Below are 23,773 nucleotides of genomic sequence, written 5' to 3' on the forward strand. Positions count from 1 at the left end.
TCTCAGCCTACTGAGTAGCTCCTGATGACCAGGTGCAGCACAAATGGTTATGTTTGAGGGAGAAGAGGCACGTTCCTCTAACAAATGCTAAATCTGGGGCTTTTCCAGTCAAAAATGCCCTGCTACCTGTTGCAATTAAAAGAGGGCAGAAAATGAGAAGGCTGAGGATGCTTGCTAGCCACTAGTGCGGAGTCTCCCAGCATAGTGCACTCATTTCGAGTGAGGACTGTTGGATGAAGGCACCAAGGGTCTGGACTTCAGCTCTATTAACATAAACTCACCATGACGGCTAATTTCATATCAACTCCAGCAGGCCACAGGGTGCCCAGATTAAACCCAGTTTCTATCTGTGAGAGGAGTGTTTCTAGATATAAATAACACTCGAACCAGTGGACTCAGGAAAGTAGACTGTCCTTCCTGATGTAACTGGGCAGTGCCCAGCCCAGTAAGAGCTCGTGCAGTGGAGAAGAGGGCAGGGGATTTAGCTCAGTAGCGCTGTGCCTGCCTGGCAAGTGCAAGGTCCTGAGTTCCATTTCCAGTACCAAAATTTTTTTAAAATTTTAAATAAATAAATAAATAACGTGGAGAAGAGAGAATTCTTCCCTAGCTCTACCTCCCTGCTGGCCTGGAACACATCTCATTTTCTCCTGCCTTCAGACTAGGATTTCCATCATGGGCTCCCCTGGTTCTTGGACCTCTGAGCTTGGGTGAAATTACCCAAGCAGCTTTCCTAGATCTCCAGCGTGCACATGCAGATCATGGGACTCCACAGCCTCAAAATTAGGATGAGTCAACTCCTCATTAACTCTACCCATCTATGTACTATTTATTCTATTTCTCTGGAGAATACTGACTGTCCTTGGTGATTGAGTCAAAAGAACCAAGTTCACAAAAGGCAAATGCATAAACCAGTATTAACTTCCAGCAGGAATAGTTATGAGCACAGGCCTGGGCATTCACTCCTACATATAAATCTATTCCAAAGCTAAATAATAATCAGAAGATTGCTTAATAAATGTGGTAGAAGAGCTTTGAATATCAACTGTGTGAAGCTCTTAGCAACTACACATAGGTCCTTTAAGAAGCACAGAAAGGTACCTAGAGCTAAAGGATATTTCATCTGGTTCCTGGTAAGACCTGAAAAAAATTCCTGCCCCACGAGAATGCACATCTCTCATTATTGAAATATTTATGCCATCAGTTCAGAGGTGCTGACTGAACATCAAATTCTTCCTGCCTTGCTCCTTCTGGGCTCCGCGCTGCCCCTCTCCTGCGTCCTCTCTTCAGCCTGTACAATTGATTAAAGCTTCTTGATTGCAGTCACACATCCCATATAGGCTTTCTTTAATTTACACATCTAAAACAAATGATTCATTTGATGGGCCAGATTTAGCTCAGTGGTGCCACCCCCTGCCCAGCACAAAAAAAGAAAGAAAGAGAGAGGAGAGAAAGAGAGAGAGAGAGAGAGAGAGAGAGAGAGAGAGAGAGAGAGAGAGGGAGAGAGATTCATTTGAACTGTTCCTCTCACATACAATACACTTTTACTGATGCTCTTCTGTGCTCTGGAAGGCTCAATTCATCTGCTTACCTTATTTCCAACTATTTGGAGGGAACCTTACTCGACGTTGCAGTCTTCTATTATTTATTATACTGACTTTTCTGTAAGATGATACGCATTTTAAAATCAACAGTGCAAAGCCGGGCGTGGTGGCTCACGCCTGTAATCCCAGCATTTGGGAGGCTGAGGCAGGAGGACCGCTGTGAGTTCGAGAGCAGCCTGGGCTACATAGTGAGTTCCAGGTCAGTCTCAACTACATAGTGAGAACCTGTCTCAAAAATAAAAAATAATAAATATAAAACAAAAAATCAACAGTGCAGAATGGAGAGGAGTTCCCTTCACAGTCATCACATGACTGGGTTCCGCTAGCTCTAAGTTAAAAGGAGCAGATAGCTCCCTAATCCTTTGCAGTCTCTTTTCTCTGGGCGAAAAACATCCCTCACACCACCTGGTGATTGTTGGAGGAGGAGGCTGAAGAGGCTGTGGTCCATCAAAGCGAGGGGCACACATTGGTCACGGTCCTCCAGATGGCCCACTAGCTTAACATTTATTGGCATTTATTACATTTCCAGGCCCTGGGGATATAAGCGGCGGAGACCCCAGGGCTACACGCAGTTGCTAGGAGATTCACAGTTCACGGCAAATTGGGTAGCATTAATTCACAGTTGACTACAAACGTACTTTTTAAAGTAAAAGAAAGGCACAGTATTTAAGAAGTTTGCTGAACCCTAGCGGAATAATATCAGGTATTTCCAGTCCAGAACCTCCAGCGACTGAGTAATCCAAACCCTGTCACTTGCGAGCTTCCTCTCCCACACAGCGCAGACCTCCGCCTTCGAGGACTTGGGCGGGGAAAGTCCCGCCCACACGCTGATCCCGCCCCGAGTCCTGGCTCCCATTGGCTAGGGTGGAAACAACTAGCCAATCCCCACAGATCTTAATGACCTCCTCTCGGGATCACTTCCTCCTATGAAGTCAGTTTCCGCCCTGCTCACCCGGCTTCGCTCCCTGTGCTGCGAGTCAAGATGGAGGAGTACGCTCGGGAACCTTGGTGAGCCTTATCCGCTGTCCTTGGCTTTCTTTTAAACCTTTCCACGGCCCTCATTTTCCCAGGCTCAGTCTCCCGAGATGTAAGCCGAGCTCAGCCGCAGGCCTCGTCGACGTAGGCTTGGTAACCTCGGGCAGTGGGGACGTGAGCGGCCAGGTGACTTCTTCAGCCCTCTCCGGCCCCAGACCAGCACCCTGTGACCTTGCGGTGAATGACGATGAGCAGGCCCAGGCCTCGGTGGACAGAGTCTGGGGGCCTCCTCCCGACGCAGGCCACTGTCGACCTGTTCAGGGTCGGCAGGAACCTCTCTGCCCGCCGAGGTGACCTTGGACGCGTCCCCGCGCGCCTCTGCTCAGTTTCTGCGCCCAGGAAGGGAAGTACTCCATGGGAGTACTGCTCTTGACACCTTGTGTGTGTCGCGATGTCCACAGGGTGAAGCATTTCAAATGATTGGAACGTAAATTTCTCCCCAGGAGTCTGGATAAGCTCGTGTAGGCTGGAGCTTCACTTTCTTACTTGGAATTCTTCCTTTGGGAAGGAGGGAGGCAGATTATATATCTCTGGAAAACATAAAGAGGTAGTTAGTTGGGTGGGTTCTCCGAAAAGCTACGAACGACAGTTCATTCATTCAGCATTTATCGAGTGAGGACGCTGTTAGCCCAGGTTCAAGGAATAAAAACATGAAAAAACAAGGCTTATAAAACAGTGTGAACAGCTGTTAGAAGTTCGGAGTTTCTGGGATCATAAATGAAAAATCAAGTCTTGTTTTTTGGATTATTCGTTCCTTTGTGAGAGCAAGAACCAAGGTATCCTCAAGTTGTGAAAATGCACAGAACTTGTAAACTATTGCCGTGCTAGCTGTAGCCATGTTGCTTAGTTTGTGCCCCGCTCCCCGAAGACGTGTAAATCTTCAACACCTCCTGGCCCTTCAAACCCTCCCTTTTTAAAAAACAGTTGTTTCCTTCCTGTACTGTGCTTGAATATGCAGGGCTCGGCACACCATTACTTGTTGGATACATGATAATGTTACACATCAGCAGGGGGATAAAGTAATTTTGTTACGTTAAAGATCTTATGAAATAATGGGTTTAATGAATTCTGTTTTAAATTGGAATAAATTTTCCAAAATAAAATAATGGGTTTTCAGTAGGTAGCCCCCGTCTCCTGGCGCATATGTACTGAAACAGTACAGTCATCTGGTTAATTTTATAGTCAAGCTGCTCTGATCTTCTGCCCTGTTTAGTTATAACATTCTCGAAAAACTAAGCTCAAATATTGTCTCTTTTTTCTCCTATGGGCCGTGTCCACAAGTGCAGTCAGAAATCTTTGAAAAATGTCTGCCTGCCCCTCTCCCTCCCTGTCCTCTCTCTCACTTCTCTCTTTGAACCAGGGCCATATTCATGCTAGATAACTGATGACTTTACCTGGCGCCCATAATGCTTTCTATAGTAGCTTCCTATTACTTTCCTGATCTTCAGCACTGCTTAAAACAGCACGTAGGTGTAATCATTCTAAATACTTCTTTGTATTATATGTTCTCTTCTCAAAAACTCTTAGGCTATAGGGAACAGCTGAAAGCGTTTTGGGGCTTTGGAGTCCAAGTTCTGTACTTAAATTCATTCTACTAGTTTTTACATATATCACCTTGGTCAAGTTACTTAATCTCTGCCTGAACTTCAGTTCTTCTGTAAAATGGAGAGGAGACAGGAATATTCTTTTGCAAAGTTAAAACATGATTTTTTGCTAGGCAGGCACCGCTGAGCTAATTCCCTGGCGCAAGATTATGAATTCTAAAGGAATACAACTCAGCTTTTTTGGGTACTAAAGTTTTATTTGCATTATAGGACACCTAAAACAGTTAATACTTGGGCCTGGGATATAGCTCAGAGGCACTGCACCTGCCTATCAAGTACAGCTTCCTGAGTTCAATTCTTGGTACCATAGAAAAAGCACATAATTAATATTTAAATGTTAACTTTTGATCTTATTACTGTTTGCTTGCCACTTGGGTTTTTGGTTTGTTTTGTTTTTGCTGTAGTAGGGACAGATCTAGGGCCTGCTCTCTGAGTTCTAAGGCTGGTCTTAAATTTGTGATTGTCCTGCCTCAGCTTGCCAGGGTGCTGGAATTTCGCATGTACACTCCATGTTTGGCAACATTTACATTCTTGCAGAGTGTGAGTTCCTTCTCCCTTCTGGGTAGCCCATCGCTTATCCATAGGAACCTTTTGATTTAGCCAGACTTTTTTTTTTTTTTGGTACCAGGGATTGCCGGGCATGGTGGCGCATGCCTGTAATCCCAGCACTTGGAGGCTGAGGCAGGAGGATCGCTGTGAGTTTGAGACCAGCCTGGGCTACATAGTGAGTTCCAGGTCAGTCTCAACTACATAGTGAGACCCAGTCTCAAAAATAAATAAATAAAATGTATGATTGCGTACAGGGCTTAGGGCTCACCCTGCTCCCTAGAAGATTGAGTCAACATTGTTGATTGCAGTGTAATTTTCTATGTATTTGTTCATTTGCTTATTTGCTTTGTTTGTTTGTTTGTTTGTTTGTTTGTTTTTGAGACAGGGTCTCACTATGTAGTTGAGACTGACCTGGAACTCAACTGTGTAGCCCAGGCTGGTCTCGAACTCACAGCGATCCTCCTGCCTCAGCCTCCCGAGTGCTGGGATGACAGGTGTGCGCCACCACACCCTGCTGTTCATTTGCTTTTGCCCAGTGCCAGACTTATAACTGACTTTAAAAAGCAGGTGCAGTGATGGTCAATGATTGTATGAAGTGCTGTTACGAGTTTGGATGTCAGTGCTATTTCCATTCCTTCTAGGTAGGATGACTTGGGGCCAAATAGATACAGATATTTTCAGAGTTCTTTATCTTTGTCTACATTTCGTAGGTCAGATGTTAACTGGCTGCACTGGGCCCTGTATTAGAATGGGTTGCATCCCTTACTGGATTAGCGAAGAAGTTTATGGTTTAGGGATGAGAAGTAAGATAATCTTTTCCCCCTCCCCTGTAGCCCCTGGCGAATTGTAGATGACTGCGGCGGCGCCTTCACGATGGGTACCATTGGTGGCGGGATCTTCCAAGCAATCAAAGGTTTTCGGAATTCTCCCGTGGTAAGTAGGTGCTTGGTCTGGGGGCTTAGTAATATTCCTGGCAGCTCTACCAGGGGATTAGAAATGTGTTACATGCCTAATGTATTAGTTTGGGTTGCTCTTTTGTTACAGGGAGTAAACCACAGACTACGAGGGAGTTTGACAGCCATTAAAACCAGGGCTCCACAGTTGGGAGGCAAGTAAAATTGTTACATCTGTGCTGTAGTTTGTTTGAAGATGAAACTTTTCTTTCTCCTTTTTTAGAAGACTGTGCCAGGTAGTGATTTTAGTTTGATCTAACAGCTTGTCGCAAAATAATATCTCCTTAGGTTCTCCTTTATTTATGTTCGGAAAGCTGATTTAAGTTATTGTATCCATTTGACAGTCTTAGCTCTGTCCTTCAGGTGTTCAGCGTTTCCCCACCCCCTTTTCTCCAGAAGGAAGGCAAAGCCTTAGAGGTCAGGGTTAGGGTCAGGAATGAGAGTGTCTGGGGTAAATAAAGCTGAAGAGAACTTAATCTGGGGGATCAGGGTTTCATAAGAGAAACTGAGCTGCTGGGCTCTTCTGCAAAATCAGTGCAAAATGTCAAAAGATTATGTGCATTGCACTTAGAAAACTTGGTTTTTTGGAAATTGGGAAAAGGGAGATGATGAAAAATGTAGAAATTATATTCCTGTACCACATGTACTGATGGAATTATATTCATGTAGTCAAATTGAAGACACCTGACTATTTTTCTTAAGACACAACTACTTGTCATTCCTTCAAAACAAAAAGTTTAGGGCTGGGAACAGTGCTAGAATACTTGCCTAGCATGCCTGAGGCCTGACTGGATCCCCAGCACCAGGGAAAAGGTGGGGGTGATTCCGATGTACCTAGACAGTATGCCCCTGGGACGTGGGCTTACTGAGTAACTCTTTTTTTAATGTATTTTGAGATATCTGATAACGGAGAGAAATTAAGGAGCTGTATGTTGTGGTGGCTGAGGCTACCAGCTAAAGGTAGGTCATGTCTGCTAGCTTTATGATTAACATGAGAACTGAAAGAGGATCCTGGAGATGATCTGGTTCAGACGTTTGATGGGATCTAGTTTATTTCATTAATGCATCTAGTTAGCCACTATCCTGAGATTTTAGATAACTAAGAATGAAGTGATTTGGGGCCTGAGTATTGGAAAACACACTATTTTGTTACCCAGAAATGTACACTGTGAAAATCTTAATGTCTTTGCCAGATTTTGTTTGTATGGAGTGGGGGGCTTGGTTTATTTTACAGAATTGTTTTCATATTTAGGTAGAGTTTAAATACACAGTAAACAATCTACTGACTTAGTTATTTTTAGATTTATGCTTGAGAAATAAAGACAAAGGAGATTCCATAATTCTGACTATTCATATCATTCATTTGCTGTTTGGATTTGTATTGTCTTATGTAATATATTGCAAAATAGCTGGATTTTTTTGTTTTTCTATTAGTGATTTTAATAAAGTAGGTTCTCTGTGTCACTTGATGAATAAAGGAAAAAAATAAAGATAAGTGAAGTTACAAAAGGAGAAGAAAGGAGGAAGCAGAATAATTTTACTTTTAATATTGCTGTAATTTAAACATGTTCTATAAAGGTAATTTACATGATTTTAGATATGTACAGCCTCTTTGAGACCTGGCTTATTTCTCTTTTGGGGGGGCGGAGTTTGAGACAGGGTCTCACTGTGTAGTTGAGACTGACCTGGAACTCACTATGTAGCCCAGGCTGGTCTTGAACTCACAGCGATCCTCCTGCCTCAGCCTCCCAAGTGCTGGGATTACAAGTATGCACCATGACGCCTGGTTTCTGGTTTATTTCTTTATGTTCTTTTTTTTTTTTTTCTTTGCAGTGCTAGGGACTAACCCTGGGGCTTTGTATGTACTAGGCAAGTATTGTGCTGTTGAGCTGCACCCACAACCTCTGGCTTATTTCTTTTATTGAGTTGTTGCTAATTTTCTAGTTGATACAGTAAAACCCAAGCTTTATTCAAATGATAGTTATTCTGATTTTTGTTCAGTGTTTATTCAGACTTGTGTCTCCATGTATTTGTTTAGAGTAGAAGAGTTTTGATAACATTTGAAATATGAGGTGACATTTAAATTAATCTCTGTTGTCGGGTGTGGTGGCGCACGCCTGTCATTTAATGGAAGTAAAACATGGAACAATGAAGAAATAGCAAGGGTATTTCTTATCACTCACAGATCAAGAGATAGAACGTGATTAGCCTCTGGGAAGGGACCTCCTATCCCTTCTTAAACTCTATCCTGGCCCCTGGCTCCCGGCTCACAGGTAGCCAGCGTATCAGTTTCTAATACTAGAGACTAGTTTTATTTTTCAGCCATGTATACGTGGGAAAAATCTGCAGTTTGGCCTCTTTTATATCTGACTTCATTTGTTTGCATGGTAAGGTTCATTGATGTTAATGCCTTTCGTTATTATATATTAACACACTGTGCAAATATACAGCACTTGGGAGACTGAGGCAGGAGGATTGCTATGAGTTTGAGACCAGCCTGGGCTACACAGTGAGTTCCAGGTCAGTCTCAACTACATAGTGAGACCCTGTCTCAAAAAAACAAAAATAAATAAAGAAATTAATTAATTAATCTCTGTCAGGCTGGGGATTTAGCTCAGTGGTTCCACCGCCTGCCTCGCAAGTGCAAGGTCATCCCAGGTCCCCCCCTCCACAAATTATTTAATTAATTGGTCTCTGTTTATTTTTTAAATAAAACAGGTAGCTTTGCAGTTTGGGGAGGTCTGTTCTCCATGATTGACTGTAGTATGGTACAAGTCAGAGGAAAAGAAGACCCCTGGAATTCCATCACAAGCGGTGCCTTAACAGGGGCCATCCTGGCAGCAAGAAGTAAGCGGCCTTGTGTATGTGTGCGGGGGCCATACTGTTGCAAAGACCTCATGTCTTCACCCTAATGACATCTGTAATGTCTGAGGCTGAGCACTGCTTGGTTTGAGATAGCATGAGTGAGTGTGGTAGGCTGGAAAAAGGAAGGGGGCTGTTTACCCGAAACGCTTGCAAATGAGGGAGCTTGGAGCCCACGTATAGTGTGGTTAAGAGCACTTCTGTTCCTGCTTTTGGCCATTAGCTGTGTGACTGGGCAGTGTGCCAAACTGTGCTTAGTGTCATCAGTATTCTAGAATTAATAATGCCTTCCACATAGGATTATTAGGAATAGAGTTTAAACCTGTCTTCTGAATCTTTGGGACAGGCAGCAAACCAGAATCCCTTTGAGCTTAGTGGTTTAGATTGATGGTTTGTTTGTAAACTTTTTTTTTTTTTTGGTTCCAGGGATCAAGCACAGGACCTTGCACTTGCAAGGCAGATGCAGTGCCACTGAGCTAAATCCCTGGCCCTTTAAACTTTTTCTGCAAAAGGCCCGGTAGTAAATATTTCAGGCTTTCTGGGCTATGTGATTAGCTGTGCTGTCACAGTGCAAGAATATCCACAGGGAGTACATAATTAAAAGAATATGGCTGTATTCCTTTACAGCTTTATTTACAAAAACAGACAATAGGCTGGATTTGACCTGTGGGCTATGGTCTGTTGACTGTAGGTCTTAGACAATAAGAAAGCATTTAGGGGTGGGAGCAGCACATACAGTGCAGAAGCTCCTCCTTTAGTGTAACCTCTTTGTTGTGTTACTGATGTCTTCAGATGGACCAGTGGCCATGGTTGGCTCAGCCGCGATGGGTGGCATTCTCCTAGCTTTAATCGAAGGAGCTGGTATCTTGTTGACAAGATTTGCCTCTTCACAATTTCCCAATGGTGAGTCTTTTCTCTGCTTAATACCGCAGCTAAAATACTTTGGAATGGTTTCCTAATATTAAAAAAAACCAAACATATTTTGTCTGCTAAAATGGGGTAGTTTGCGATTTCTACATTAGGTGTGAACATTAGGCCTTGAACTGTAGCCTAGGCTGGTCTCAAACTCATGATCCTCCTGTCTAAGCCACCCGCGTGCTGGGGTGGAAGGTGTGCACCACTGTACGTGGCACCGGTTGTTTTAAGGATGTTTGAAGGATGATTCCACAGAGGTTTTTGTTCAACATTCTCTTGCAATACATGTATACGCCAGGTGCTGGAGATACAGTAGGAAACGAGACAGTCCCTGCCTTCAGAGACTTAGATTCTGGCAGGATAAAACAAGACTAACACATTAGCAGATCAAAGACAATAAAATACAGTGGAAGAAAGTGAATCGTGTTTGGGAGGAGGATCACTGTAGGTTTCACTGGAAAGTCTCTGAGATTCAGTAATTTGATGCTAATTGTTCCTCTAGTCTGATGACTGGGGGAGAAGTAAAATCGTAGACTGGATGGTCATTACATAGTCATGTAATATTTGTCTAACTGTTAGGCTTAAACCAGGCATGGTGGTGCACCTCTGTAATATCAGGCCGAGGCAGGAAGATTGCTATGAGTTTGAGGCCAGCCTGGGCTATACAGTGACCCTGTCTCAAAAAATAAATCTAACAAAAGAACCTGCTAACTTGTACAGTTTTAACTATCAAAAAATTTCATTGTTTATTTTTTTTATTTTTTTGGTACCAGGGATTGAACTCAGGTCCTTGCGCTTGCCAGGCAGGCCACTGAACCGCTGAGCTAAATCCCTGGCCCTAAATTTCAGGGAGACAGGCAGCATAGTGAGACATGTTGAAAATTATTTGGGGGCTTGGAACAGATTCAGCATAGGGTTAGGAATACAGAAATCCTCCCGATTCAGTTTGATTTCCCTGAGCACTGAAGGAGAGATTCAGTCATTAGCTCTGAGTTTGACACTCTGATAGTTACTTTCTCATTTTGCTTTTTAGTTTGTTTTGATCATTTTAGTGTGAAAGACCACATGAAGCCAAGAGGGCTGCGCACTCTGGGGTGGTGGAGGAGGATCGCAAGAGCGAACGTGCAGCTTAGTGACTTAGCATGACCTTTCTCAAAGTAAAAACTTTTAAATGGGGCTTAGAATATAGTTCAGTGGTGAAGGCCCTGAGTTCAGTTCCCAGTACCATTAAAAAGAAACAAAAAAAAAGATTTCACACAAAACATCAAAAGGTTTCTATATTTTTCGAAGTGGACATAACAAAAACTTAGTTATATTGTCTTTTACAAATTAGCCCTGGTTGCTTTGCTTTAAGCCTTTTTCCTCAAAGTAAATCTCCTTATTGATTAGAACTCACTGTTCATATAGAAGCAGCTAAAAGTAAGCCTATTTTTAGGCAAAAGATGTGGCTTTTTATAAAGCTCTATAGGGGGACATCTTTGAAAAGTTAGTATTTTTCCAGTTACACAGAAAAATTCTTAAAACAATGATAAAAGATTAGCTAGAACTGTATATGTAAATGGTAATAATTACCACCTTTGGCTTATCTTTTACTGTCAGTCCTTTCACATTTTCTATAATGAGCAGATAATTGCTTTTGTAGCGAAATAAAAGTGTATCAGTAGAGTGATATATTTGGAAAACTTCAGGGGATTTTACTACTGAATTTTACTGTTTTAATTCTTGTTTGTTTTCTTTAGGATTTTGGGAGGCTTTTGGTTTTTTTCTTTGTTTGTTTTGAGATAAGGTCTCTGTATAGTTGTAGTTCAAGCTGGCCACAAAGTGGCAGCGGCCTCCCTACCTCATCCTCCTGAGTGCTGGAATTACGAGTGTGCACTATCTTTAACTCTTCTTTCCAGTTATTTTCTTGTCTGCTTCAGTTTCCCTAAAGAAAAAAATTGATTATTTCTCTAAGTCTTTTAAGGGGGCTGAGGATGTAGCTCAGGGGTGCCACGCCTTCCTGGCAAGCACAGGGTCTTGAGTTCAATCCCCAATACTGCCAAAATAAACAAACAAACAAATAAATAATAAATATCTTTTAAAAGCCACTGCCCTCTCCTCTTAGTTCCCAGGCCCTCTAATCCTTTTTGTGGGGGGCGTTGTTTTGAGGCAGGGTCTTGCTATATAGTTCAGGGTGGCCTTGAACTCACTGTGTGGCCCAGGCTGGTCTCGAAGTCATGGTGATCCTCATACCTTAACCTCTCGAGTCCTCTAATCTTTTGAAAATTAAACCTCAAGATTTTGTTCTGTGGCAACCTAGGCTGAATTTTCCCATTTTAGAGCTCATTTCCTACCTAATTGGTTATATAAATTATATCACTGAGTTATTTTAAAATAAGGCTAAGGAGGCCAGGCATAGTAGAATATATAGAATCCTAGCACTTGGAAGACTGAGGTGAGGGATCACCTCAACTTCAAGGACAGCCTAGAATACTTAGCAAGATCCTATCTCAAAAACAAAAAACACCCCAGCACTCAGGAGGCGGAGGCAGGAGGATCACTTTGAGTTTGAGACCAGCCTGGGCTACATAGTGAGTTCCAGGTCAGTCTCAACTACATAGTGAGACCCTGTCTCAAAAAAAAAAACAAAATATGGCTAAGGTACTTAAAGTTTGTGAAAAATACTTTTAAATTATTTCTGAAAATGTGTTAAGAGGTGGGAGAGATTCCTCTAACCCTGACACGTGGCAGCTTGCTACAGCAGCTGCCTTCCTTGAGTATTGCTTCTTGCTGTCATGAATCCATCTGACCTTCCTGGCATAACATTGGAGAGCTGTCCATCGTGAAACAAGACCGCCTGTCACGTCATACCAAATCTGAAGCTTCTCCAGACCTCTCACGGGATTTGGCCCTGAGATGTACAAATTCAGATCACAGCTCTAGTGTAGCACAGACTTTTCAGGTTAACTGGTTTACTTTCTACAGAGACTTAACCTTTTCTATTATACAGTATCTGCATTCTCTTTATAACCCTTTGTAATTTTAATTGCAGGCCCTCAGTTTGTGGAAGACCCTTCCCAGTTGCCTTCGACCCAGTTGCCATCTTCACCTTTTGGAGACTATCGGCAGTATCAGTAGGACTCATCTCCTGTATTTTTGTTTTATTTTGTTTTTTCAACAAAATGAGCTGCAGTTGAAGGCTTTAAGAAGATCAAGTTACATTCTGTTTTTAATACCGTAGGTGGGACAACTGTGGCCAACTAGGCTATGAAGAGACATTTAGCACTTTTTTCTATTTAAAGGAATGTGGAGGGGGGATAGAAGATACTGCATTTATTTATTCACACTTGGATTGCATTTGTGAGCAAAATAAATGTCTCATGTCATTAAAGGAAAATATAGTAAGTGCTTAGAAGATGAAGGACCAAAGGGCAAATTACAGTGAAACATGACCATCATTTCCTTGGGGACTTCTCTGCCTGGTTTGATGTGTGCTCTGACTCAGACAATAAAAGCTCCTGGAACTTTTCTTTTAAGATAAGTTGTAGAATTCTACTTTTCATACTTCACCTAATGCATGTTTTATAGTAGTCCCTAATCTCACTTGAATTAGGTGGAAGAATTGTCCAGTCAGCACGATTCCTTTCACAGTGAAACGCTCTGTAGATTAAGGATGTACTCAAATACTTGTCCTTTGAAAGTAAAATACAGGGTATGCTGTCTTGGTTTTGAGAGTGCTGGATACAAGACTGTTACCTTTAGGGCCACTGTGTCTTGATTCCTGGTCATGAGAAACCTCCCCAGAAACAACTTGGTTCCATTATTCTCAGTTCTATATGAGAATCCATGCAGGGGAAAGTCTGGTGTTCATTGTATGCTTGCAAATAAAATACGTGTTGTTTTTAATGTGTTCCAAATCCCTTAAACTGATCTTCAGAGGGAGTGTGTGGTGGGTGTGGTGGGGTCTGATTGCGCCTGGAAATTGCATTGGCGTTTTGGAGTAGGCTGTTTTCCTGAGTGTGGTGGAAGTGACCCGGGGCTTTAGAAGGAACGAGGTTAGTAAATCCCCACTTGCCTACATTGCTGTTTTTATGAGATGAAGAACAAATCCTTGAGGGTTCTGTTAAACACATTTGTCTTTTAGCACAGTGCCATACGTACACGTAGTGAGCACTTAATTACTACTTGTGATTTAATAATTATAGTTTTCATTGTGAAATGTACATAAAATAATATCATAAGCATTCATAAGTGTACAGCCCAGTGTCAATGGAGCACGGGCACAGTGGTGTTTAACTGTCACTCCTGTTAAACAGTAACGCCCATTCTGCCCTCCCTCCAGGCTCTGGAGCCTTGATTCTGCTTTCTCTCTGAATTTGCCTGTTCTAGGTACCTTATGTATGTGGAATTGTATAGTATTGTCCTTCTGTGACTGTCTTGATTCACTTAGCATGATGTTTCAGGGTCCATTCGTGTGGTGGCATAGATCACACTGCATTTTAATGACTGACTGTCCCATTGTGTCCAGGTACTGTTTATTGCCTCATCTTTTTTGGTCACTTGAGCTTTTTCCAAAATCTTTTGGTTATGGTGAATTATGCTGCTATGAACATCCATATACAAATGTCCGAGACTTACCTTGTAGTTGTTCTGAGTGTGTAGCTAGCAGTGAGGTTGCTGGGTCATATGATAATTCTATGTTTAACTTTGGCCGACTGCCAGACTGCTTTCCACAACTACTACACTATTTTAGATCCCCAAGAGCAGTCCAAGAGGGTTCCAGTTTCCACATCCTTGCCAACATTTGTTAGTTTCCTTGTTTTTTTCCTTCATTGCTGGGAATCAAACCTAGATTCTCTTTCCAGGCAAGCGCTCTACCATTGAGCTACACTCCCAGTTTTGACACCCTAGCATGTGTGAAATGGTACCTTACGGTTTTGATTTGTGTTTTAAAGATAATAAGCTTTTATGTGCTTATTGGCCATTTGTATGTGTATCTTTGAAGATAATTTTTGTATTTTTGGAGAGTCTTCAGCCTTCAATTTGTATATCAGAAGAGCAATTTAAGCAGAACATGTTGAATTGCAAATAAAATGTTTTCTTGAGGTCTAAATTCCTTATTTTTTATTTTGATTTTTAAAACTTCCTTATTTTTTAAAGGCGTGTCAGTTTGGAATATAAGTCCCTTTTCATATGAATTCCGATTCTTTGAGGCTGGTTTATATGTGATGATTCTATGTTTTTGCCATTTTATTCTTTAACTCTTACATCTTCAGCATATCTGAGGCCTTTTTTTTTTTTTTTTTTTTTTGGTTTTTTGAGACAGGGCCTCACTATGTAGTTGAGACTGACCTGGAACTCACTGTGCAGCCCAGACTGGTCTCCAACTCACAGTGATCCTCCTGCCTCAGCCTCCGAGTGCTGGGATTACAGGCGTGCGCCACCATGCCTGTCAAGTAGGGTTCCACTCTTGTTCAATGCTGGAATTTCATGTTTCTTCCTGTTGGATGACTAAACTGGATGACGGTAGAGATTTAAAGAGCATTTACTCTGCTCCTCCCTGCTCCACGTGGGGGAAGAGGAATTCTCCGCAGGGGGGTCCATTGTGTGGTGTCCTTGCCATCCCTGTGCAGTGCTCCCCATCTTGGCACAAGCCTTAGCCATACAGCAATGGGCCTCCATTATGTTTTCGCCCTTCTAGAATCAGCTGGGTGAGGGGGGAGTCCCTGGAAAAACTCGATTCTCAAGGCTCACGCTGAGCCAATAAGCACTTTCCAGAGGGTGGCTATGATCATCGATGATAAATGAATGTGCATCGAATCCTGGAACTCCTGCCCCGCTTCTGCCCTCCTCTTCCCCAGGACCAACTAGAAAATGTTTGAGGTCTGCGCGAGATGAAATACATAGCTCCTTCCTGTTAAGAAATGAAAAACTCTTAGCTGAGGTGACGTTTTCGTCCCAGGCGCCGGCTTTTCTCTCCCTAATTGAGCCCTCGCCAGCCCCTCCTGGGAGCTGCGGAGGCGGTGGCCCAGCCTGGACTCGGACTGGGACAGGACAGAGCGGAGAGGACAGAAGGGGGGCGCGGGTGGGGAGCAGCAGCCCCCGGAGAAGGTTCACACCCCTTCCCGTGACAGGCACGGCGCCCTCCTCTGTGCCCTGGGCGCAGGGGCGATCCCGGCTGTTCCGCTGGGTGTACGCAGGTTGGGGCGCGGTGGGCCGGGACTGAGGCCAACTCACCTGACCGGGGGAGCCCGGGTGCGGCCTCAGCCAGCGCCCCGGTGTGGCAGCGGGGACAGAGTCATCCTCCGTCTGAATGAATTCCAGTTTCATTCTATTGTGGGTTGAGAAAAAACCTTCCTGACTTACATCCTGCAAAAGAGAGAGCCCGTTTCGTGGCCCACAAGTGTTTCTCTTCCTCGGTTTCTCTCCGCTGCCTCGGGCAGGGTCCAGCAAAGGTCAGCGAGGCCCGGCTGCCTAACTGCACTCCAGGGGCCCCGAGTCTCTCAGTCAGTGCACCCCGAGCGGAATGGGCCGAGCCAGTGGAGACACCGGCCGCTGCGTCCACCCTGGGCCCCGGGCCTCTGCCGAAGGCCGTGTAACTCGTCTACGACACCTGCCGGGCACGAGGTCATGAAGGTGCCTGAAAAGTCTCAAGTGGCTGGTGTCACGCAGACCACACTGACCGCAGACGAGAGCGGGCTGGAAATCGGTAAAGAAAAACATACGGGAAAGGAGCGCATATAATTGGAACATTTGAAAAAGCTTAAAAGGGAAGGAGCGGCAGAAGGTGTGAGGTCTGGGTGAGCTTTCTCTGTTAGCAAAACTTCTTACCAGGGCTTGCAGTTTGTTGACATTTTGGAGGAAAAAATCAGGTTTAAAGTTCTATTACAAATTTAAAATGACGTTTATAAAGTCTCGGCCAGCTATGAGACAATTTGAAAACCTTTAGAGGTGCACTGAGAAGACAGGCTTTTTGAAAGAAGCAGACCCTGCCCTCCTGTAGGGCTGGGCCTGGGCCTGGCGAGGCCGTCCTGCAGCTGTGCGGCCCGAGGCACAGCTGGATCGCCCTTGGGGGCCCGGGTGACGATCTCAGGGATGGAGATCTGCTCCAGCATCCCGGGGAGGGGACACAAGCAGCCGCGGGTGAATCACAGCTCAGTGTCCTGGGGTCCCGGGCCCCTCAGGGCCTCATAAAAGCCCTGAGCAGCTCTGCACCTGAGATGGCGCCCGGCCTGTGCAGCTCCCAGTCAGGATTTCCTTTAAATAGCAAGGCCGTTAATAATAAACACCAGAAATACGTAAACGTTAAGGTATGTACTTTACACAAAGGTGGACAAAACCCAAGGACTTCGTTTATTATAATAAAACTTCATCTCCAATCTAAAGAAAATGTAGTTTATTAAAATGTATGACAGTACTTTCTATTCATATGTAAATGGGTTATAGAGATAGATGATTAAGTACAAGTGTTTTCCCCTCCACAAATACGTCATTCGGGGTATTCAAGCGCTCTGCCACAAGTGCACGATTCTTTGCTGGGCTCTTCGGCCTTGTGCACCAAATCACTGATGAAAAATGAGCGCCGCACGGCCCCACGGTGCCCTCTAGCGGTCAGTACCACGTCGTTGGCTCCCCGGGTCTGCAGGGACCTGGGGCGCTTGGTCAGTACCTGCCTACCTCAGTCCTAATTAGAGGTTTTGTCTTGGGCAGGGGCGGCAACTATTGATCCCTGAGCTCAGGCTAAAGTTTCTCTGATGTGAGAACCCCTTCACTGAATCCGCATGTGACAGTGAACCGACTGTGTCCCCTGGAGTAGGAAACACCCAACTAAATCGGATCAGCATGGTTCCTGGTGTGGCTGGAGGGACTGAAGACAGAAGCCCCACCCTGGGTGTGAGTGGCACCGACCTACTATTAGGCTTTGCCGCTGCATGGAAATAAGGGAAGCGAAGAAGAAAGGCTGCTTCTGTTTCTTCTGAGGAGCTCCAGTCTCCACCTTCACCTGGGACGTGGTCTCCCGGCTTCCAGCCTCCAGCACCGACCCTTCAGCCTCCATTGCAGATCCTTTGGCCTCCGGATACGGATTCGCACAGGGTACTACAGTGAGCTCCAAGTCTGCCACTGGACCCTTCGGATCCCCACTGCAGCTCTCTTGTATGCATTCATTCATTGACTGACTGATTGGCACCGGGGACTGAACTCAGGGCCTTGTGCTTGCAAGGCAGGTGGCGGAACCGCTGAGCTAAATCCCTGACCCTCTTTTGCATTTTTCTGCCCCTGACTCTGAGGGCGGCCACGGTAAGCCAATCTTGTGAATTCTTACAGATTTGTATGTCTTGCATTAAATCTGCTTCTCTAGTAAGCACTGACTGATACACCCTAGTACACTTCCAATGTAGAAGACTTAATAAGAAACTTCACTTAAAACTGTATCTATGTAAATCAGTAGAAAATAAAGTTATCTTTACACATATCCTGATACAGTGGATAATTAAAGATAGTCATACTGGTAATCTGCCTCCTCTCTGCATCCATTTCCCCTAAGAAATACTTTCCTCTGCTACTTTCTAGGTAATCAAGGTCAAAATGAGAATAGAAACTGTCTTCTATATACACTAGTGCAAAGACACACAAAAGCAAACAGTCAAATCATTTATGTATGACACTGAAAAGTATTATTGCATTTTTATTTCACAGAATACCTTCCTAGTTAAATTTTGATTACACATCTATTAAAAGTAACTTGGGCCAGGGATTTAGCTCAGTGGTTCTGCCTCCTGCCTTGCAAGTGCAAGGACCTGAGTTCAGTCCATGGTACCAAAAAAATAAAATAAAAGTAACAACTTTCCTGATCAAACCCATGACTAAAGATATGTCTTTGGGACACAGGTTAGAAAGAGGACTGAGAGCTGGGCATGGTGGCGCACTCCTGTAATCTGAGCACTTGGGAGGCTGAGGCAGGAGGATTGCTGAGTTTGAGACCAGCCTGGGCTACATAGTGAGTTCCAGGTCAGTCTCAACTATATATTGAGACCCTGTCTCAAAAAACAAAAAACAAAAAAAAAAAAAAGAAAGAGGACTGAGTCAGAGAACTGGGAAGAAAGCACCTAAATATTTGGATCAGTTTTACTATTTGGAATTAAGACAAGGAATTTCTTTTTTGGCACTGAGAAACTACCACATGTCTAAGATATTTTGTTTAGTTAGCACATATCCATTCAATTTCTACCATCAGAAAAAGGCTTTCTGAAAATGTCCAGTAAAGCACTAGTTAGCCTCAGCAGATGAAATGGCCATTTTTTAGATATTTCTGTGTTCTCTCTTCACTTTTCACTAATTAGCCAATAATCCCTGAAAGAAGCCTTTATTTTTATTTTGACTTTTTATTTTTTCACTGCTGGGGAATTGAACCCAAGGCCTCCTATGTGCTAGCCAAGTGCTCTGTTGCACAGCTACATCCCTAAGCCTTTATTTTATTTTTTTAAATGACCTTAATGTAGATATCTTTCTTCATATCAAAACTTGTTACAAAACTCACATCATCCACATAAGTACATCACATTGTTATTAAAAAAGAAACTATTGTGAATAACCAAACATTCACATGTCAATGGTGTGACTGTTTCTACAAATTCTGACAAATGTGGAACCTGCATGTGTGTGTAATATACGATGTAAGATTCACTTTGGGGGGGTCTGGGGCTCAAACGTAGGGCCTCGTGTTTGCCAGGCAGGCACTGTGCCACTGAACCCTGACCCCGAGATTCATTTTTTAGTTAGTTTTAAAGCAGCCAAGCACACATACCAGCTCTAAAGGTTGTTTGATTATAACAGAAGTCATATTTTCTACTACTAAAGAAATTTGGTGCTGGTCACCCCCACACAAAAGACGGTGTGATCTGAAAACATCCTCCTCTAATAGGAAGTTCCAAGCACTCGCCAGGAGTGCCTTGCACTCACCTGGGAATGCTCTGGTTTTCGAGGGCTTCGTCTTGGAGAAGAAATGGTGAACTCCTCCTCCTTTCTGTTGGCATTTTTTTTTTCTATTGAGAGAAAAGTCAAAATGAAGGCCAGATTGCTTGTAAGAAAAGCAGAGGTTGATATTCCAATCCAATTTGACAAGTTTTGTGTTGCCTATCAAGAACACTACAATTTCATCATGGCTATAAAACTACAGAATCTAACATAGGAGAGTAAATGTAAAAAAAAAAAAAAAAAAAAGTATAGGTTGTGCTTTTTAAGGTCACAGAATATAGAGACCAAAGATTGTCTGCATTATCTGGGAAAAGCACCATCACAGCCATTAGTATACGTATGTGGCAGGTCCAATGCGGGAGGCTGGCGTGGCATGATGGTCTTATTTACACCCACAGACACCCTCGGGTTAGGTGCTGCTGTGTTCCATAGGCAAGATGGTCCCAGACTGGATTTCAGAGAAGGACTAGAGTCAGAGAGGTCAAGTAAATGGGAGAAAGCCAGTTAAAGCCAAATGAATGGTGACTAGATCTCATTTTAATTAAATTATAATTTCATTTTAAATTAAAATATTTATGCATTTGTGAATTCCTTCTTCAAAAAAGATACATTTCAGGGCTGGGAATTTAGCTCAGTAGTGCCACCACCTGCCTCCCAAGCACAAGGTCCCAAGTTCGAACTCTGACACCAAAAAAAAAAAGCAATGACCATAAAATAGATAAAACACTTGAATCTTAAGTATAGGCAAGGAGTTTCTGAGCAGAGCCTCAGTTGACAAGATGTATCAGCAAGAGTCAACAAACGGGATGATAGCAAATGAAAAAGCTTCTACCCAGCCAAAAAAAATAAAATCAGAGGAGTCAAGAGGGTGGGAAAATACTTCTGCAAGGTTTTCCTCGTAGTGATAGAGAAAACTCTTGTAATAGAAAAATCTGCAAAATGTCACAGTGTAGAATGGCTTCTGCTGTCTTTAACAGCAGTTTGCTGTGTTAAGTTCAGAATTAACAGACACGGGAGGCACTAGCCACTGAATGAGGCATCTGTTCTCATCCTGAGATGACAGAGCACATCAAGAACCTGAGCTCGGAAAGTTCTATAAACCACATGACTGTAAAAGTGTCAAGATGAACAGAACCATTGTTAACAGTTGCTTTCCTGACCCTGAACATCCTCTTCCGCTGGGCTAGGATAGATAGCTAGGCAAATCTTAAAGGTGAACTCCCCTAACTACAAAGAATTGCTACATCTGGGCTGAAAGTTAACTGTCTTGTGACCATGGTAATGTGAATTAAGAAAATAAAATGTAACCACCTAAATGAGATCAAGGCTGTAAAATCCCATTAAAAAAAGGGGAAGCTGCAAAGCAGTAAGAGGTTGATCTCTGGCACTGCTCTTAGTGCGATCAGCCTTTTGTTGACAAAAATAAACATTTTGTTATTTTACTTCCATTTTGCATCTCTGTGCGTGTCACTTACCAATCCCTTCCACCACAATAGGTCTAATATCTAGAATATATAAAGAGCTCAAAAAATTAGACCACCTGAAATAAAAGACCCAATCAAAAAATGAGCAAGTGAAATGGACAGACACTTCTCAGAAGTACCAATGGCCAATAAACATGTAAAAATGTTCAGCATCTCTGGGTATTGGAGAAATGCAAATTAAAACACCAATACCATTTCATCTTATTACAGAAAGAATGGAGCAACACAATTAATAATAGCCAAATCCTGGAAGCAGGCTGCATGTCCATCAAGAGACAAACAGAAAGAAAATGTGGTGTCCATACAATGGATGCTACTTGCCTATAAAGAAGGATAAATGAAAGACATTTTCAGGAAAATACGTTAAGTGAAATAAATCAGACACACAGTTTAACCTCCATATGGCATCTCTCGCATGAGTAAGGCAAAATAGTAATGAAGAATAAAACAAAGGCTTGACAGAAGGAAAAAGAGAAAGATCTTTCGCAAATAAGAAGGGGCCCCAGAGGTGAGAGAGGGGAAGGAAGGGAAGCAGAAGTAAAGCTACGTACGATGTCTCACGCACATGCACCACAGGCCCACAGTGAGCGTCAACATTACGTCCTAAATCTGAACTAAAATGATGATAGTAACGGTAATGATGAAAACGGGGAAGGGAGATAGAGAGACAGAAAGGACGGTGGTGAAGGCGGGAAGGAGAACAAAAGAGAATAAAGACGTGCTGCGTGCGTGCGCCCGTTCCCCAAGATGAAAGTAAACTCCGTGTGCGGCGAACACGTAATAAAGGAAAGCGTAAGAAGGTGAACTGGACACTTCAGTGCTTCCTTTCCGATGACCTCAAATTTGCGATAAATGAGGTTTTATTCAACTTGAATTGTCCAGATCCTTTCTAAACTCAGCCTCATGTATTTTGCAGTCCTAGATGTGTACAGAGGGCCTGCTTCTCAAGACAGCCAAGTAAAATTAGCAATAGGCCCAATCACAAATAGGGATGAGGGAAGTCCAGACTGATTACAGAGACAAAAGTCAATTACAGAGAAAGCTGGACGCCCCTTACAGGCACTTCAGCAGAGGAGACACCCTGCAGCCATGCCCACATCCAGCCAGACACCCCAGGGCCAGGGAGCAGCTCAGGGTGAAGGCCCGCAGCCTATGCTGTGTAGACCGAGCCAAACCTTCACATGCACATAGCTTGCCATGCCCAGCTCTGACCATCTCCAGACCTACAATTGGTTTTGGACCCCTATGCTGGCCATGGAAGAACCCCAATACTAAGCTGAGCGGGGGGCCCTATGGCCAGGGGAGGGGACTGAGCCACTCTGGGCAGTATAAGCCACTTACCTTACCTTCCGGGGCAGGCAGCACCAGCTCTGAGGACTGCGGTGCTGACCCTGCCCAGGCCCATATGGGGGCACCAGGGCCCAGAGTCTGCTGTGTTAGGGAAGGTGACACCCTCCTATCCAGGGCTGCACCAGGAGGGTGGCCCTGCTGCAGATGGAGAGTGACTATGGGGTGAGACTCTGAGAACGAGGGTTCTGGGGTCACAGGGACAGTGGTGAGTGCGGGAGAGACAAAGCAAGAGAGGCAGGGGCAGCCCGAGGTCTGTGAGCAGGATGACCGCGCACTGTGCTGCAGCAGTGTTCTGCTGTCTGTCCCCAGGAGACAGAGTCCCCGAAACTCCGGGGACAAACGGGATGGGACTGGGTGCTGGATCCCCAGTGCTCTGCCGGGGGGGGTCCACACTGCATGGGGGCTGCTCCTGCCTCACCTTCTTGGGCTGGGCCCTCCCAGTGGGATGGGGGCACCTGTTCCACTCTGGGCCAGGACTCCAGGACTCTCCTGGGTGGCTCACCTAACCAGTGCCCGACCACTATGGTCCATGAGGCCCTTTGCTCCCCAGGAAACGTGGGAGATTATTATTTATTTCCCTTAGCAAATGCTTGCAAACTATAGTGAGTACATTCGCTGTGGGAGCTGGTAACGCACTCAGCTCACTCCAGTCCTTTTTACCTCCCCTTCCCTCCTCCACTCTTCCTCCACCCGGGCATCCCTGCCCTCTTCAGGGAGGTGACTTATTTTGGTAGCTCCGGAGGAGACAGGGAGGCCCTTGCCTCAAATCTCTGTCCCTCCTCGTCAGGTGTGCAGGGGCTTCTATTATGAGGGAGAGGGGGGAAGAGCACGATGAGATGACAGACAGGGGCATTTGATGCTTTCACCCTGGCCGCTCCTGGGTCCCTCCTTCCTGGTGCGAAGCTGCTTGCTCCTTCCAGACCCATGGCTAGTTTTCTGACAGAGCCGCTGGTTTCCTTGTCCTTCCATCTGAGCTGAGGAGAGGGTGTCGTCACTAACACTCTCTATGTGAGGAAGATGGAGAATCAGCTTAGCTCCAGTGGTGGGGGAAACCTAATTTTCACCCATTTTACTCTCTGTTACAAGAGCATTGGGCCAACTCAGCCTCAGCCTGGGGTTCCCAACCTGGGGTTGGCCTCAGATCCCACAGGCTGAGGGCTCAGCCCCATGAGATGGTCCCCATTTTAGATGCCGGGCAAGAGTCCATGCTGGGAAGGAGACCAAGCAACAGAGGGAGGGGAGAGGGGAAAGGGATGAAGAGGAATTAAGATGTTATGCACGTGTACTGACTCCCCAAGGAGAATGTGATCATAGGTACTGCAAGCGTGTATTGATACAAAATAAAAATTGTGAAGACAAAGTTCTACAAAGAGCTTTACGGATGTTTCAGAATGAAGATCAGTGATGATTTCCAGACAGAATAAAGATTCTTTATCTTCATAGGAAGACCATTTGGAAGATGTGCT

The 23,773-nt window shown here is 44.2% G+C and overlaps 1 protein-coding gene across 2 annotated transcripts; it reads left to right on the top strand.

Annotated features, from left to right (window-relative positions):
• Positions 1-2,528: 2,528 nt before the first annotated feature.
• Positions 2,529-13,404, top strand: Timm17a (translocase of inner mitochondrial membrane 17A). 2 transcript variants are annotated; one of them, XM_010645094.1, is made up of 6 exons: positions 2,529-2,609; positions 5,623-5,722; positions 5,834-5,897; positions 8,461-8,589; positions 9,397-9,507; positions 12,551-13,404. In XM_010645094.1, exons 1-6 carry the CDS (start codon positions 2,584-2,586, stop codon positions 12,634-12,636), a joined length of 516 nt encoding a protein of 171 aa, XP_010643396.1. In that variant the 5' UTR covers positions 2,529-2,583; the 3' UTR covers positions 12,637-13,404. The 2 variants fall into 2 exon arrangements, with proteins under 2 accessions (XP_010643396.1, XP_033618051.1); XM_033762160.1 differs by lacking the exons at positions 2,529-2,609; positions 5,834-5,897 and having other exon boundaries at positions 5,648-5,722.
• The last annotated feature ends 10,369 nt before the right edge of the window (positions 13,405-23,773 follow it).

This window comes from Fukomys damarensis, unplaced genomic scaffold, assembly GCF_012274545.1.
Source record: "Fukomys damarensis isolate Sample0158 unplaced genomic scaffold, DMR_v1.0_HiC HiC_scaffold_11, whole genome shotgun sequence".
In the NCBI taxonomy this organism is placed as follows: Eukaryota; Metazoa; Chordata; class Mammalia; order Rodentia; family Bathyergidae; genus Fukomys; species Fukomys damarensis.